This window comes from Zea mays, chromosome 5, assembly GCF_902167145.1.
Source record: "Zea mays cultivar B73 chromosome 5, Zm-B73-REFERENCE-NAM-5.0, whole genome shotgun sequence".
NCBI classification, from domain to species: Eukaryota; Viridiplantae; Streptophyta; class Magnoliopsida; order Poales; family Poaceae; genus Zea; species Zea mays.
Window position 1 is genome coordinate 183,151,882 of NC_050100.1, and position 14,837 is coordinate 183,166,718.

Below are 14,837 nucleotides of genomic sequence, written 5' to 3' on the forward strand. Positions count from 1 at the left end.
CAGGCAACTGGGTAAGGGACATCAACTTGTGCCAATCGAAGAAGGGCATGATCTAAGATGGAAATATGACTCAAGATTCTTGTTTGAAGTCCGAGTACATCGTAGGTCCAATAAAGAGATTATCTAAACCTTCATTTGCATGAGTTTAGTTATGGAGGGATAATGGTAAATTCAAATTTGGGTCTCGGTTCACCAAATAAGAACATGGCCTAATTTTCGATTTAGGCAAACAAGTCACTAACCTTCTATTGGCACATCAAGTACAAGAGCAAACATAAAGTACCCTAAAAGGTCACCTAAAGAATGGAGGACACCTATTTCATCGAAGTTCATAATTCAGCATTACACCACATTATCTACAATCACTGGTTACTAGAATAAGGATGAGAGAAGCATCTTGGGTGTATAGGTGACAAACATGATGCAACAATCAGGATGCATGCTAGTCCTACACGTCCTCACGAGTTTTGCCAACATAATGTGGCATTAGCGTTCTATCTCGGTGGCATATTTACGACTCTCACGGTATTTTGCTAGTCGTCAGCTACACATACGTTTTCGAGGTTAGTATACCTGCAGAAAATTCATCACAGCCCAATTCCCCATGATGCAGTTCACACATGATAGTTTATCACAGTTTATACTCCATATATTGCTATATGGAGGCCAGCTCTTCATTAAGCGCTGAGCCACGCATAGGCGCTGTTGCCACACTTTAACCATAGGGCAACTCATTATGGTAACTCACCTTATTACCTGAGCGTAGGTGCGTCGTTACAAGTACATTACACTTCTCAGTATTCCCATGTCTGTATACCCATACACATCCATGGGGTACTGAATTCCCAGAAAAGTAAATACTCCACATCGCAATCTTCATATATACATATGTAGAACATGTATATAATCGGACGCCACATTTAAACACTCCCCTAGACCGACGATTGTTCGGTCATGCTCTCACAACTCACCTTACCTGAGCGTCGATCCATTCAAAACTGAATGGCCTCAAAAATAACAATACACATGTATGCAATACCCACCCGGTTGTGGGTTATGGTTTTCAACTAAGCCACCTGATAGTCCTTAATTTAGGGCTTAACAGAGGATGTCGCTAGCATTATAGTTTTTCAAAACTGTTTTTCAAAACCAAACAATGTGTTTAGTTGAAAATAGGTTTTTCAAAACCAAAACTTTTGTTTTGAAAATACGTATGTGACCGTATATACTTAATCCAGCTCCGATACCAGCCTGTGGCAGAACCTCCAAGTTATTGGGCCCACATGCACATGTCCTTGTCCCAAAGACCTCAAACAGCCATGCATGTGCACCAGATAACTCAACAGGATCTGTCCGATTGCCCCAAGGACATCGGATAAACCACTTTCAACCAGAACCGCGGGATTAAGTAACACAAATCACACACACCAATATTTTTGCAGCGGAAATACTATTACCAAATTTTACAAGTTACAAAAATTTTATATTATTTTATCGGAGTGGTTACAAAAGTATAAGTTTGAAATATATGCTAGCTCAAATGACCATCCTCAATAAGAAGTATAGAAGGGTTACTTAGACTTATAAGAAGGCCGAGCCCACCGGCACTTAACACCATCAACAACAGCACAAAGTTAGAACCTGAAAAACAACAGGGAATAAAACCCTGAGTATGGAATTACTCAGCAAGTCTTACCCGACTAAAGAAAAGACTCTCAAGGGTATGCTGGTTAAGGGAGTCAAGGAGAGGCTTTTCAATAATCAAAGACTCTGTTTTGCAGAAATGCTTACTAAAGTGGATCCTTAAAAATCCAATTTTATTTGTCAAGTTACGTAAAATTACCTGCAACTAGAGTTCTTTCTACCCTAGTTCAATCACTGGTCCTGCACTAGCCAATTTCTTAACAAAAACCCATCATCTTTAGTGGAATGCTACGTGTAGGTCAGTGACCAAGTCTTCATAACCGCGAAGGTACGGCGATCCGAATCGATTATACTCAGCTGAGGATCTCCAATCACACGACATATGTAGCACTTAACCCTTGCATATGTCAACCCGCCACCGGGGTTCTTAAGACCGGATCAGGTTCACGCAAACCGAGAGCACAGATACACCACCGTCCAGCCCCTTGCCACGGAGGGTACACGCTACTCTCGCCACCGCTCCACGCCCATTTCGTGTTATCTTATTCCGGCCTTAGTCTGCCCGAGGCAAGGCTTACCCATGATGAGGCATGTGACCAGTTAAAGGGTCCTCGATCATCAAGCCTACATCGACAAGGTCCTTAATCGACTCAGACGGAGACACTACACCGAGACTCCTTTCTCGTGCAAGTCACCCGCCCGGTCTCAGCTTAAGTATTTTATCCCAAAAACTTGGTACCTGGCAGAGGTACATCTTTTCCGATGTTGAATCCATCAAGGCCTTTGACAGATTCAGCATCAAGTTTTATTTTTGAAAACATCCCACCCACTTTTGCCACATCATATTTTGTAAAAACAAAACATTTTGTTTTTCTAAAGCAAGACTAAGCATCAAAAATCTTTTATAAAACGGGTGATCAAGGAAGGTAATCAAGTTCAAGGAAGGTAATGCAGGAATTGTTTTATCAATCAACTCCTATCACCTAATGCAGCAATCAAGTGAGAAAGATTTTAAAAACATCAAGGAAGGTGGCAAATGCACCGGGGCTTGCCTGAGTAACACTAGGTTAGTGTTGTTAGATGACGTCCACTTGACGATCAGCCTTTATTCCGATACTCGCTCCATTGTCCATTTTCAGGTTGGTCCATCAGCTTCATCATGCGGATTAGCCCGCGCTTGGGGTCGACTTGGGTCGTCTTCCGCATCACGCGATTAATTCACGTACCTAAATGAAATGCATTATGCACATGAATGCATATCGACAGAAATATTACAAACCTAAATAGTGTTACGCGATAGCGGATTTAAAAACCCAGCGGCGAGGCGTTGTACAATTTTATACGAAAATACTAGTTATCGACGTATGACTAAGCGCAATAATTACGCTTCTCGTACCTAACGCAAACATTACGAACCACAAACTATACACATGAAATACAATTAGTCTAATCACAATTTATCAATTAATTCATTAAATCCTAAACTTATCCCTTGCTTTATAAATTAGATTACATCTTTATAAGTGATTAAAATATTTCATCAACACATAAAATATCATACCTAATCTAGAGAACACACTAAACGACTTATAATTTTAACTTCAAAATTCTTGGGCACCTAACACTTATAAAATTTGATAGAAGAACTTTCATTAACTTTCTAAACTGATTTACCGGTTAACCTGTGTATCATATATACTAATAAAACTTTTCATTTTTAACACCTACAGTCCCATAATACTGAGACTTATTGAGACCTCTTTTATCCTACGGCATCGATCAATTTAGCTAATTAACCTAAAATGCGAAATTACTTACCATCACTAACTCAGGCTTGATATTTTCAAAACAGCAACAATCTCTGATTTGAGCCTTTTGTCGAACGCCTAGTGAGCAGCGCATTGGACTTCGCTTTATCCTTCATCTACAGCTCCACCTTCCTCCACACAAAAATAATCCGAACTGGACGACGACGTGGACTAGGAACATAGGAAGTTGCGGCCACGGCATGGGTAAGATGACGACAAACTCTAGTTCAAATAGGTAGCGGAGTCGGCAGCGAGCACCAAGGAGACAACGACGATGTTGCCGATGAAAATGATAGTGGTCGCTGAAGTTGAAGACCGACGGACACGACGAGATCACAGTTGCACGCGAACCTTTGACGACATTTAAATATATGGCGAGCCCAGCAAACTCTATAGTGAGCTAGGAACAGCGCCCGATGACCTGGTGGGACAAGATTTTATCGCGACCAGAGGGAAACAAGGATGGCGGAGCCAATCGACGAGATCTAAATACCGTGCGAGAAGCATCAGGGACAAGCGCGCGCGGCAGCGAACAAGGTCGACGAGCCAAACGACATAGGGCCAAGCGATGAACGCATTTGGCGAGGTCGCGACCATGGATGACGGCGTTGGGGGTTCTGTGACAAGGCAACGGTGGGTGGCTGACGAGCTCACAACGGCGCGCACATGGAGCTAGAGACCGAGCGCGGCAAGATGGACAGGACCGAGCTCGGCAGGAACGTGCGCGCACGGGTGAAACGCCGGCGAGCCAGAAAGCTTCACGACAGGGATCGAGCTGAGGGAGACACTGTCTGATTTGGGCGAGCTCGGGGAGAGGCGCGTGCGGCGCGCAGAAATCAGGGAACAAGGGAGCTGGACACTCGGCCATGGGAGGCAGGGGAGTTCGGCTGTGCGCTGGAGCTGATGAACGACGGCGAGGTCACGGCCGAGCTCCAGGAAGCAGCGTGCGCGGCGCGCGGCGATTGGAGAAGGAAACTTGTAGCGCGCGTAGGGCGAGCTCGGCACGCCAGAGAGCTGGGGCGCGACGCGGCGAGCAGGAAGGGCGCGCGGCATGGACAGAGGTAAGCTCGACGCTGGGAGCTGGGCAGGGAGGTCCGGCGAGCTGGAGCCGAACACCGCTGCATGCGCAGTGAGATGAACAGGGGAGCGCGTGAGCAGAGGGAGACGCAGTCTGAGCAGAAGGGGCACCATTCCGGCGAACAGAGGGACGCGAGTTCTTGGGAGATTCAACCTGCGCTAAACAGGGAGCTCCACGGCGCGCTGAGCTGAGTCCGAGCACCATGGAGCTGCAACGAGATGGGGCACGCAGGAGCAGAGGAAGTCGGTCAGGCCAGGTAACTCAGGGTGAGCTCGTCGATACCGATGTCCATGGCCAGGGCGTGACACAGGGGGAAGAAGCAGAGGAACTCGAGTGGGAGAGGCTGGGCGTGCGTCGCGAGCAGATAGGCGAGCGCTAGGGAGCCGCGGCCATGGGGAGGAGAAGCTGGGCGCGGCACCGAGGGGAGAGCAGGGAGGGCGCGAGCTGGGATATTTCTGTAGGGAGCTGAGAGGATGAGGGCGCGTGTGGGACTTGGGACTTGGGAGGAGCGTATTGAGGAAGACACCGGATTCCAGAGCGCGACGTCGGCTGGAAAATATCCCACATGGATGAGGATTAGATAGAGAGCGGCGTGGAGGATAGAGCCGACTGAATTTTTTTTGATTTTTCTGTTTTTTTTAATTTCCAGAAATCACAAGTATTTTTAGATCCCGATTTTTAGCGCTGAATAACGGATCGATGCGCTACACGAAGACACATGACATGCTTCGAATTTAGCGAACCAAATTAATCGCTAATCACTTATATCCAAAGATTCGGATCCGGGCAAGAAGCGACATACCGAAATTAACTGATTTCGGCACTGATAGTTTGTTCGGCGTGATTCGACCGAAACAAGCCGAAACCAGATGCGCTAAGGCATACGTGATTTCGTCGCCAAAACAGCGTGCTGAAGAATAAAGTGGGTCATATCCTCGCGCAAGATTTCGCGCGATTCAAATTATTTTACCCCGAACATTTTAGTCGTCGAGTTCAAACTAATTTGCCCGAGATAAAAATCATCCGAGTGAGTCGAGTTTCCGAATTCGTATTCGCGCGAGCGATAAATTTTAAATAATTACCGGATGCACCGATTTTCGGAACGACTACGTTTCGAAGAACACGAAAATTTCGGAAGAACCCGGACAAATAAAAATAAAAACGATGTCGCGCTCGCGATAAACGAAACAGATGCGATATTAAAATCACGATAGGTGAAAATAATTAGACCTTAGTGTCCGTCTTATTCACTGATATCACGTGCTTAAATTCGTACTCGTTGTCGAGCAGAACATAAACACCTGGGGTGTTACAAAGATTGCGGGTCTATTCTTAAAATTAGATATATCAAGGGCATTCGATTCCGTGTCATGGGCCTTCATTATTGAAATTCTTGTCCATCTTGGCTTTGGTCCAATCTGGCGGAATCTTATCTCCTCCCTAATGTTCACGTCTTCTACGCAAGTACTTCTTAATGGCTCGCCTGTTGCTCGTATTGCTCATCGGCGAGGCCTTCGTCAGGGTGATCCCCTTTCTCCTATGCTGTTTGTGATGGTCATGGATGTTCTTAATAGTCTGTTCAGGGCAGCTGAAAGCAGGGGGCTGTTACAAGGATTGGAGGCAGCTGGGATTCGGAATAGGCTCTCGATCTACGCTGATGATGTGGTGCTTTTTGTTAAACCTTTAGTGGATGATCTGAATTGTGTTAGATTGATTTTGGATTGCTTTGGTGAAGCAACGGGGCTGGTAACAAATCTGCGTAAAAGTTTTGCTATTCCAATTAGATGTGAAGGGCTGGAGAGTCAGGCTGGCTGCAATATCTTGCAATGCAGTTCGGGATCCTTTCCGTGCAGCTATTTGGGGCTGCCTATCTCTGATAAAAAGCTGAGGAAAAGGGACTTTATGGTGTGGATTAATAAGATTGCTGACCGGCTTCCCAACTGGAAGGCTCGTTTGCTGAGTCTGGCTGGTAGGACAGCGTTAGTGAGGCATGTGCTTTCGTCAATTCCAGTTTATATCCTTATGGCCATGAGTGTTCCCAAATGGGTGATCAAGTCCATTGATAAACTCAGGAGAGGGTTTCTATGGAAAGGAAGGAAGAATGTTAATGGTGGAAGCTGTCTTGTTCCTTGGGAGATAGTAACCAGGCCTCTAAAGTATGGCGGTCTTGGAGTTTCTAATTTACAATTCAAAAGTTGGGCTTTACAGGTGAAATGGTTATGGCTGCAAAGAACCGATCCGTCCAGACCATGGCAGGGAATGAATCTTCCTATTCAGCATCAAGTGAGACAGTTTTTCAATCTTTCGGTCTTTCATGTGGTCGGAGATGGAACTAGCACTCTCTTTTGGTTTGATAAATGGTTGAATGGGAAGGCTATCTTTGATATTGCACCAGAGGTTGTCTGTTTGGTGGACAGTAGAGTCAGCTCGACCCGGACGGTTGCTCAAGCTTTGGACAACTGGCGTTGGGTTAGGGATATTGGGAGTCATCTTTCTATGCTTGGGCTGCAACATTATTTAAATTTATGGGATGAGATTGGACAGGTGACGCTTTCACAGGAGGCGGACATGCTTGTTTGGAGACACACGACTTCTGGGCAGTTTTCCTCAAAGTCTTGCTATAATGCCTTCTTCCTAGGGTCCATTTTATTTGAGCCTTGGAAACGATTGTGGAAGACTTGGGCCCCCCCTAAATGCAAATTTTTTCTTTGGCTGGCTATAAGGAATAAATGTTGGACTGCAGACAGACTTCAGAGGAGAGGGTTACATTACCCGACGAGTTGCCCCCTATGTGATCAGGAGCAGGAAACAATCCAGCATATCCTTTGCAACTGCAGTTTTTCTAGGGATTTTTGGCATCTCATTTTGTCGTCCATCGGGCTTGGTAACTTCACTCCTATTGCTGCTGAACAGTCCTTTGCTGCGTGGTGGGAGAGGGTCTCTAAAAGAGTCCATAGGTGCAAGAGGAGGGGTTTCAATAGTGTCATTATCTTTGGAGCTTGGTGCTTGTGACTCTCTCGTAATAGGGCTGTTTTTGATGGAGTGAGCCCTTCCATTAATTTGACAAAGAGGTTGTTTCTAGATGAGTTGATTAGTTGGAGTAAGGCGGGAGCGAAACATTTAAACAGTTTGGGAATTATTGTCGCTTGGAATAGGGTCTTGTAGGGCCCGTCAGGCTTCTCCCTTGTGGGGGAGACTTGAGGGTTTGGTCTTGGTGTTGTAATTCGGTCCACTTTAGACCTTTCCTTTCTTAATATAATGATGCGCAGCTCTCCTGCGCTTTACAAAAAAAAATATACAACGACGTCTAACTGCCTAGCAGTACCGACGCCAAGGTACAGCCTTCTCGCTCAGAACGGAGGGTTTGGAATCAGTCCATTTTTTACCATAGCATTATCGCTGATGCCCAATTTTATTTCTTGAACTTGAGGACAATCTTTATTTGGTCACACGACCTTTGAAAACCAGATAAATTTAGTCCTCTAGCAGATTATTTTTCTTTCTACACTGAATTCATAAAATATTGGTAATATCTAGAAATTCATAATTAGTTTAAGAGGGGGATAAATTAGTCAACTATTTTATACACTAATTTAGGTCTCTAATTTTCCTCTTTTGTCTAAGTATTTCTACCTCCACCGTACGAGGAATTTTACATCCTAGGTCTAGACCTATCAACTAAGCTAGTATGTTAAAGCATACAATAAAAAACAACTTAAATACAGAAGCTTAAATGCGATAGAGATACAAACTCATATGCCAATATTTTTATTGAGGTATCAAGAACCATATAAGATTCTTACTAATCCTCGTTGGAACCCTTACATATAGGGTAGCCCGCACGTAGACTATGCTCTTGGTCAGGTAACTCCATAATTGCATGTAAATGGTGTTCTGCTTTCAGACTCACTCGGATGCTCCGCATTGTTTCCACTATCGAGCTTTTGGCCGTGGACCTGTTCACTCCAGTACACGTTGGCGAACACACCACAAACACGATTAATGTGCTCTCTCACATGACTCTTGTTTCACTCGGTGCAATTATAACAACACTCAAAAGTGTCGAGGGTATTGAGGTGTTTATTCCTCACTTCTCTCGCTACGTTTAACTTAGAACAAGCGCTATAGCAGCGATCCGACTAACCTAAACACTTCACAAAGCACTTATGCTAACCACTGAGTGATTCTATCAAAAAATTATGTGTCTAAGAGCAATGAAATGAAGTCTCAACTTATTGACAATGTATATGAGCTCCCACAATTGGAAATGCCGGATTGAGGTAGTATTTATAGCCCCCCCACACAAAACAGTTGGGAACGTGCACACTTTTCCGCGTCGCACTAGACACGTTTGGTGATGTTCACATCAGCTAACCTTTTAAAAACTAGTCGTTATCGTTAAGTCCCCTAGGTATCCAATGTGCCGTCGGTGTTACATCGAACATATATGTTGCCTTATACCCGACTCTATTGCATTTGCAACTTCTCTGACCGCCACATCCGGTGCGGTGTTTGATGCTGCACTGGATATGTATAGTGCCCTTTAACTACAAATGCCTCTGTATAGTGTTCTCTATGTGTCCTGTCTAGTGTTTCATGTCCGGTGCACACTAAGGTGTCTGATGTACTTAGTCTTCAGCCCAGTCTTCGATTTAGCCACAACACCCATCCAATGTGTCACCAGACACGTTCGGTGCCATCTGTTGTGTTGAATTCTTTGCCTTTGTGTTTTTATGCTTCTTTTGTCTTGTGTCTTAGACTCTTCATGATCTTGTAAAGTCTTCTAATGTCTTGCTTTGGGGTGTTATTATCCTTGATCACCTCTTTGACTTTGTAAGTTTACGCTACATCTTTTGAACTATAAACATAAACACTAGCAAACACATTTGTCAAAATAGTCATATTGATCATCATACACCAAAACCATAAACTAAATGGGTCCATGCACATTTTCCTTACAGTGTGTTTCACCGAACACATTCGGTGCTATTGAGCAGTCTGTTTTCTTTGTTTTTTCACGTCTCTTCTTTCGGGCTTCTTCAAATTTGTGTATTGGACTTTTCCAAGATCTTTGTAGGTCTTCAATAAGTCTTCTAATGTCCTGTTTGAGTTGTTGATCTTATTGATTGCTACTTTTATAACACCCAAAATTCTATTTTGGGATCTATAAGATTCTTCACCAAAAGATTAAGAATTAAAATTTCACTTAGCTTGAGTTCCTCACTCTTAAAGTTATCTTCCCCTAAAATAAATAAATAGCAATACTAAAATATTGTTAGAGATATGAGTCCTAAAACTTGTAATCTGGAATTTAAGGTGAAAATTCGAAAAAGAAAACATAATCTGGTTGTTAAAGTGAAATATCCCTCTCATGAACCATACATTTGGGAATATTTTTCAAAGTATCCAAGTAACTCTTATATGTATATTCTTTCCCTCAAAATAAGTAAGAAACAAATAGTCATTTTGAATTAAATAAGGAAATTGAATTCTAATATAAAAATAACTTCAGAAATCCATATCTTTCTCGTTTAAACTCCAATTTGATCAATTCTAGTTGCGTTAGCTTCGTAATAAAATTTTCTACGCAGTAACAAAATTAAGTTTAACATATCACATATTTTATAAATAGAGGTTTGCTTAACCTATGTTTAGTATATTAACTTTTCTAATCAAAGTTAATCTTTATAATCTGGCTATAATATAATATATAATCAGGTTATAACTTAGATTAAATTTGAATTAGTTATTTCTTTGCAATATTTTTCTCACATGACTTATAATAATCAACATAAAATATAGTTTTATTGTTTAATCACCTAAAACTTCAGAAAACCACATCTTTTCAACCATAACTTCGACTTTAGTGATTCTCGAACCTATGATCTCGAAGCGACACGTAGAAAATTATTGTGTGGTTTGTTTTCATATTTGATGTAATGTTATTTTGCATATTACTTGTCTATCTGTATGTATTGCTGCGAGCAGAAGCGAGGTCTCGAGGAATTTGAAGACCAACTTTGGGGAAATACCTGAGTAGTTGGATTCACAAATAAAAGGCAAGTTGTGTCATTGATCATATTCTTTGACCTAGTAATGTTCTTGTTTCTTATAATCACCATGACATGCTTAAGTTAAATTGATGGGACCAAATAGGTTATCTAGTTTGTTTACCCTACACCTTGCATACAAATGAATTATTGGGTAGTCATGCTATTGCTCTAACTAGTTTTGGGATTAATGCTATATATGAATTATGATCATGCTTTATTATTATTGTTAATAGATTCTTTATTGTTTGTGATAAGATTATTTGTTAATTGGAACATGGAGCTTAACCTGAGAAAACATTATACCACAATGGTGGAATGAGATGCTCTTGGTCAATTAATTGGGAAAGCCAGGGAGAGATTACCTTATCTGAAAGGGGCAAGCGGGGAGTGCGTCACTGCAGAGAATAGGGAGGTTCTCGGGTCGAACTTTCTGTGATAGCTTTTCGGACGAGGGATTTCTATGCTTTCTTCTTCCTGAAACCGTAGCGGGTTTTCTCAAACTAGTGAAACTTTGGAAAGGTCTCGTAGTGCTACCCTGCCTCGCCTCCTCGGTAGAGGTGTATGTGATTCATGAACTTGTGGTAGATGGGTATTACAACTTGTGGGTAAAGATGTGCAACCTCTGTAGAGTGTAAAACTGGCATATCAGATGTGCTTACAGTCATGAGCGGCTCGGGCTCTCACATGATTAAGTGATGGAACTAAACTTAACTTATTATGCATTGCATTGTGGTATTTATTCATCATTGTGATCAATTATTTAGTTGGTTGATATTTACTTATACTTAGTAATTGCTAACAAAAATTTGACCAAACCTTACGCTAGACATGAGCCCCATAGTAAGTGAACTCATACACATTATTCTTCACACTTACTGAGCGATGACCGTATGAGAGCTCACTAAAACGGAAATGGCTTCAACATTTCCTATAATTGATTTTGGTGTTTAACGACCATCACAAACCTTATGGACTAACTAGTTTGCCTAGTTGATCATTTCTTAGGTGCATAAGTTCAACAACAACTATTCTAAATCAATTATTTCGGACAGGAGAAGCTTTTTGAAAAAACACCTATGCATGGACTGTCCGGGCCCTTGCAATGGACCGTCTGTGACACCAGGGTGAGCCTTGAACAAGAACACTGCAAAAAAACATCGTTTACACTGCGGACTGTCCGAAGGAGAAGCGAGCACCGTCCGAGACCAAGCGAGGACCGTCTGGCCTCAGGCGTGGACCGTCCGGTCGTTGAAAAACCAGAAAAACCCGAAGGTGACAGGTTCGGTAAAATGCATTTTTAGCGTCCTCGCGGACCGTCCGCGACTGCTTTATCTAACATTTGATAACACATTAAATTCTCTATAGCCATTGATATAGTCGTTACTGCTGACCGTTGCGATTTCAGCCGTTGATGTGCAGGGACGGACCGTCCGGAACAGGGGCGTGGATCGCCTGCGGTCGGCAGAATCGGAGCAACGGCTAGGAAGTGGTTGGAGGCTATAAATACAACCCCAACCACCTCCATTTATATGATCCAAGCCTCTCATTCACTCTCATTCAATACGAGAGCATTCACTTCAACCAAAGACACATTCAAGCTTCCAAATCTCTCCAAGTTCCATAATTGTGACTAGTGATCATTAGTGATTAGTGACTTGAGAGAGTGTGATTTTGTGTCTTTTCTTATTGCTCTTGTTTCTTGGCTTTTAATCGTGCTTTCTTCATCTCTCACTAAACTTTCTAAGTGATTTGTAAAGCAAGCAAGAGACACCTAATTGTGTGGTGATCCTTGCGGGGTCTTAGTGACCCTTGTGATTAAGAAGAAGCACTCGACCGGTCTAAGTGACCGATTGAGAGAGGGAAAAGGTTGAAATAGACCCGGCCTTTGTGGCCTCCTCAACGGGGAGTAGGTTCTTTGGAACCGAACCTCGGGAAACAAATCGCCGTGTCCACTTGTGTTGATCTCCACTATTCGATTTCTTTCTCCCCTCTCCTCTCTCTCTAAAGTTCTCTTGCTCATATTGTTTTGAGTTTGCTCCCAAAGTTATCCGCATTTATTGAGCAACCCATAAGCAAGAAGAACTATCTTCCGCACTCTGAATTCACACTTATTTATTTCTAACCCTAACCCCGGGTGAAGTGCGTGTTCAAAGTTTATAATTTTCAGGTTTCGCCTATTCACCCCCTCTAGGCGACTTTCACTCACCCTTGCTATAATCACACCAGATCAAGAATAGGTACCGCAAGATAAGGAGCATGAAGGATGCTACGATGAGTTTGGAGAGGTCTAGGACGTTGTCTTCCAGTCAACTATGGTCATGGAGGATCGTTGTCGTCATATGATGTAATTTATTTAGTTATTTTGTACATAAGTAATATTAAATAATAAAAATGTGACATTAATTTTTGTACCATGAGTAATCATATGTGTGAGACTTGATCCTATCACACATTTGAGATGCATCTGACAACTTTGCATTCACCAAGTCCACGTTGTATCCTTTAAACTATATCCACAACACTAGCAATTAATATTAGTTTAAATGGTTATGCTAATCATCAAACACCAAATCTCAACAATCAAATGAGCCTCGGTCTATTTTCTTAGACCGACTCCAGCAAATTACCTAAAGTTTACTCATGTGCACTGTTTGTACTGTTTTGCAATGTAGACTGCACTGTTCATAGAGTGGAGTTTGAATATAGTTATAGGGATGGGTAAGCTGCTGGAAATAGTCATAGAGGATGGATCGTTGATGTTGATGATTTAGAAGATATAATTAGGGGAATGTATGCTTGGGTTCCATTTGTGTAATTAGTGGAATTTGACATATCTTAACCAAACTCTTTGCATGGACTCACCCGTGCATTTGTATGGTCTAACACAACTTACTTGTTTTATAGTACAAACATTTTATTTGTTTTTAGTGTTATCTCTTGTTGTTTTATCTGGTTCAATAATACCACTTATCCAAGTAAGTTTTTCGGGCCCACTGAACCAGAAACTTCTCAAGCTTAGGTCCGATTTTGATCTAAAGGATTGAATTTTAGTCCCCTCCCATCAAATGTTTGAATATTAATTACAAGTATTAAATATAGTTTAATTATAAAACTAATTACAAAAATAATAATTAAACGATAAGACGAGTCTATTAAACCTAATTAGTTCATGCTTCACTCATATAATGTTATAGTAAACATTTGCTAATTATGAATTAATTAGACTTAATAAATTTGTCTTATCGTTTAGTATTCATGTATGTAATTAGACTACACCTAACACTTGCAATAGGTATTCAAACATCCGATGTGACACATACAATTTTTTAGTCTGAAGAACGAAACAACCCCCTGAGACTGTCTTAAACATATCGTGCATATGGTCGTGCAAAACACAGTTTTGCATTATAGATTGTAATGTTTATAAAATGAAGTTTAAGATAGGAGATAGGATGAGTAAGTTGTTGGAGATAGGAGATAAAATGAAGTTTGAGATAGGAGATAGGATGAATAAGTGAACCCTAGGCCCATTGCTTTGTGCACGCACGGGTTGACTTCAAACAGGAGGTCACGAGTCATATGAAAAAGCGAGGATTCTGTGAGCCGATGATTCATGCCGTCGTGCGCAACTATGGTTGGCGAGGGAGGCGCCTCTATGTAGGGGTGAAAACGGTCGAGATATCCTGTTTCGTTTCGCTCCGATTTCTACATTAATCTGTTCGAATTCGTATTTATGGATATCCTGACCGTTTTCTCGTTTTTAACAAATACGAAAATAGAACGGAAAAAGTATGCATGTTTTATGAGTGTTTTCATTTTCCCATTTTTAGTCAGAATATCCCGTTTTTATCCGTATATAATATCTCGTTTTATATGATACAATGAACAAATTATATACTATTATGTCACATTGCAACAAACTAATTCATAATTGATTATTTTCTTTGATAGCTATATGTATATATTTTAATTGATTATGATACTATTTTATTTTTATACTCTATGTGGTGATATTTTCGCATTTTGCGTTCAATTTCGATCTGTTATTGATTTGTTCTGTTTTTGTCATCCCGTTTTCAATGGTCTCGTTTTCAATCTAGTTTCCAAAATAAAACGTGTAAACGAAAAAGGGAGAGAGTTTTTTCGACCGATTCCGTTCATTTTCATATCCCTACCTCCATGGCTCCATATTGACACGTGGGGTGTGGCAGAAGGGGCTGGTCGACAGATCTGCGCCGTTGTCTTCGAATCCGA

At 41.7% G+C, this 14,837-nt stretch overlaps 1 protein-coding gene across 1 annotated transcript; it reads right to left on the reverse strand.

Annotated features, from left to right (window-relative positions):
- Window positions 1-3,121: 3,121 nt before the first annotated feature.
- LOC109939576 (uncharacterized) lies at window positions 3,122-5,026 on the reverse strand. The gene has a single exon (XM_020537762.3). It carries the CDS (start codon window positions 4,641-4,643, stop codon window positions 4,125-4,127), a length of 519 nt encoding a protein of 172 aa, XP_020393351.1. The 5' UTR covers window positions 4,644-5,026; the 3' UTR covers window positions 3,122-4,124.
- Window positions 5,027-14,837: the final 9,811 nt, after the last annotated feature.

Coding starts and splice junctions, on each gene's coding strand:
- LOC109939576 (XM_020537762.3), bottom strand. CDS start 4,643: ATGGTGCCCCTTCTGCTCAGACTGCGTCTCCCTCTGCTCACGCGCTCC.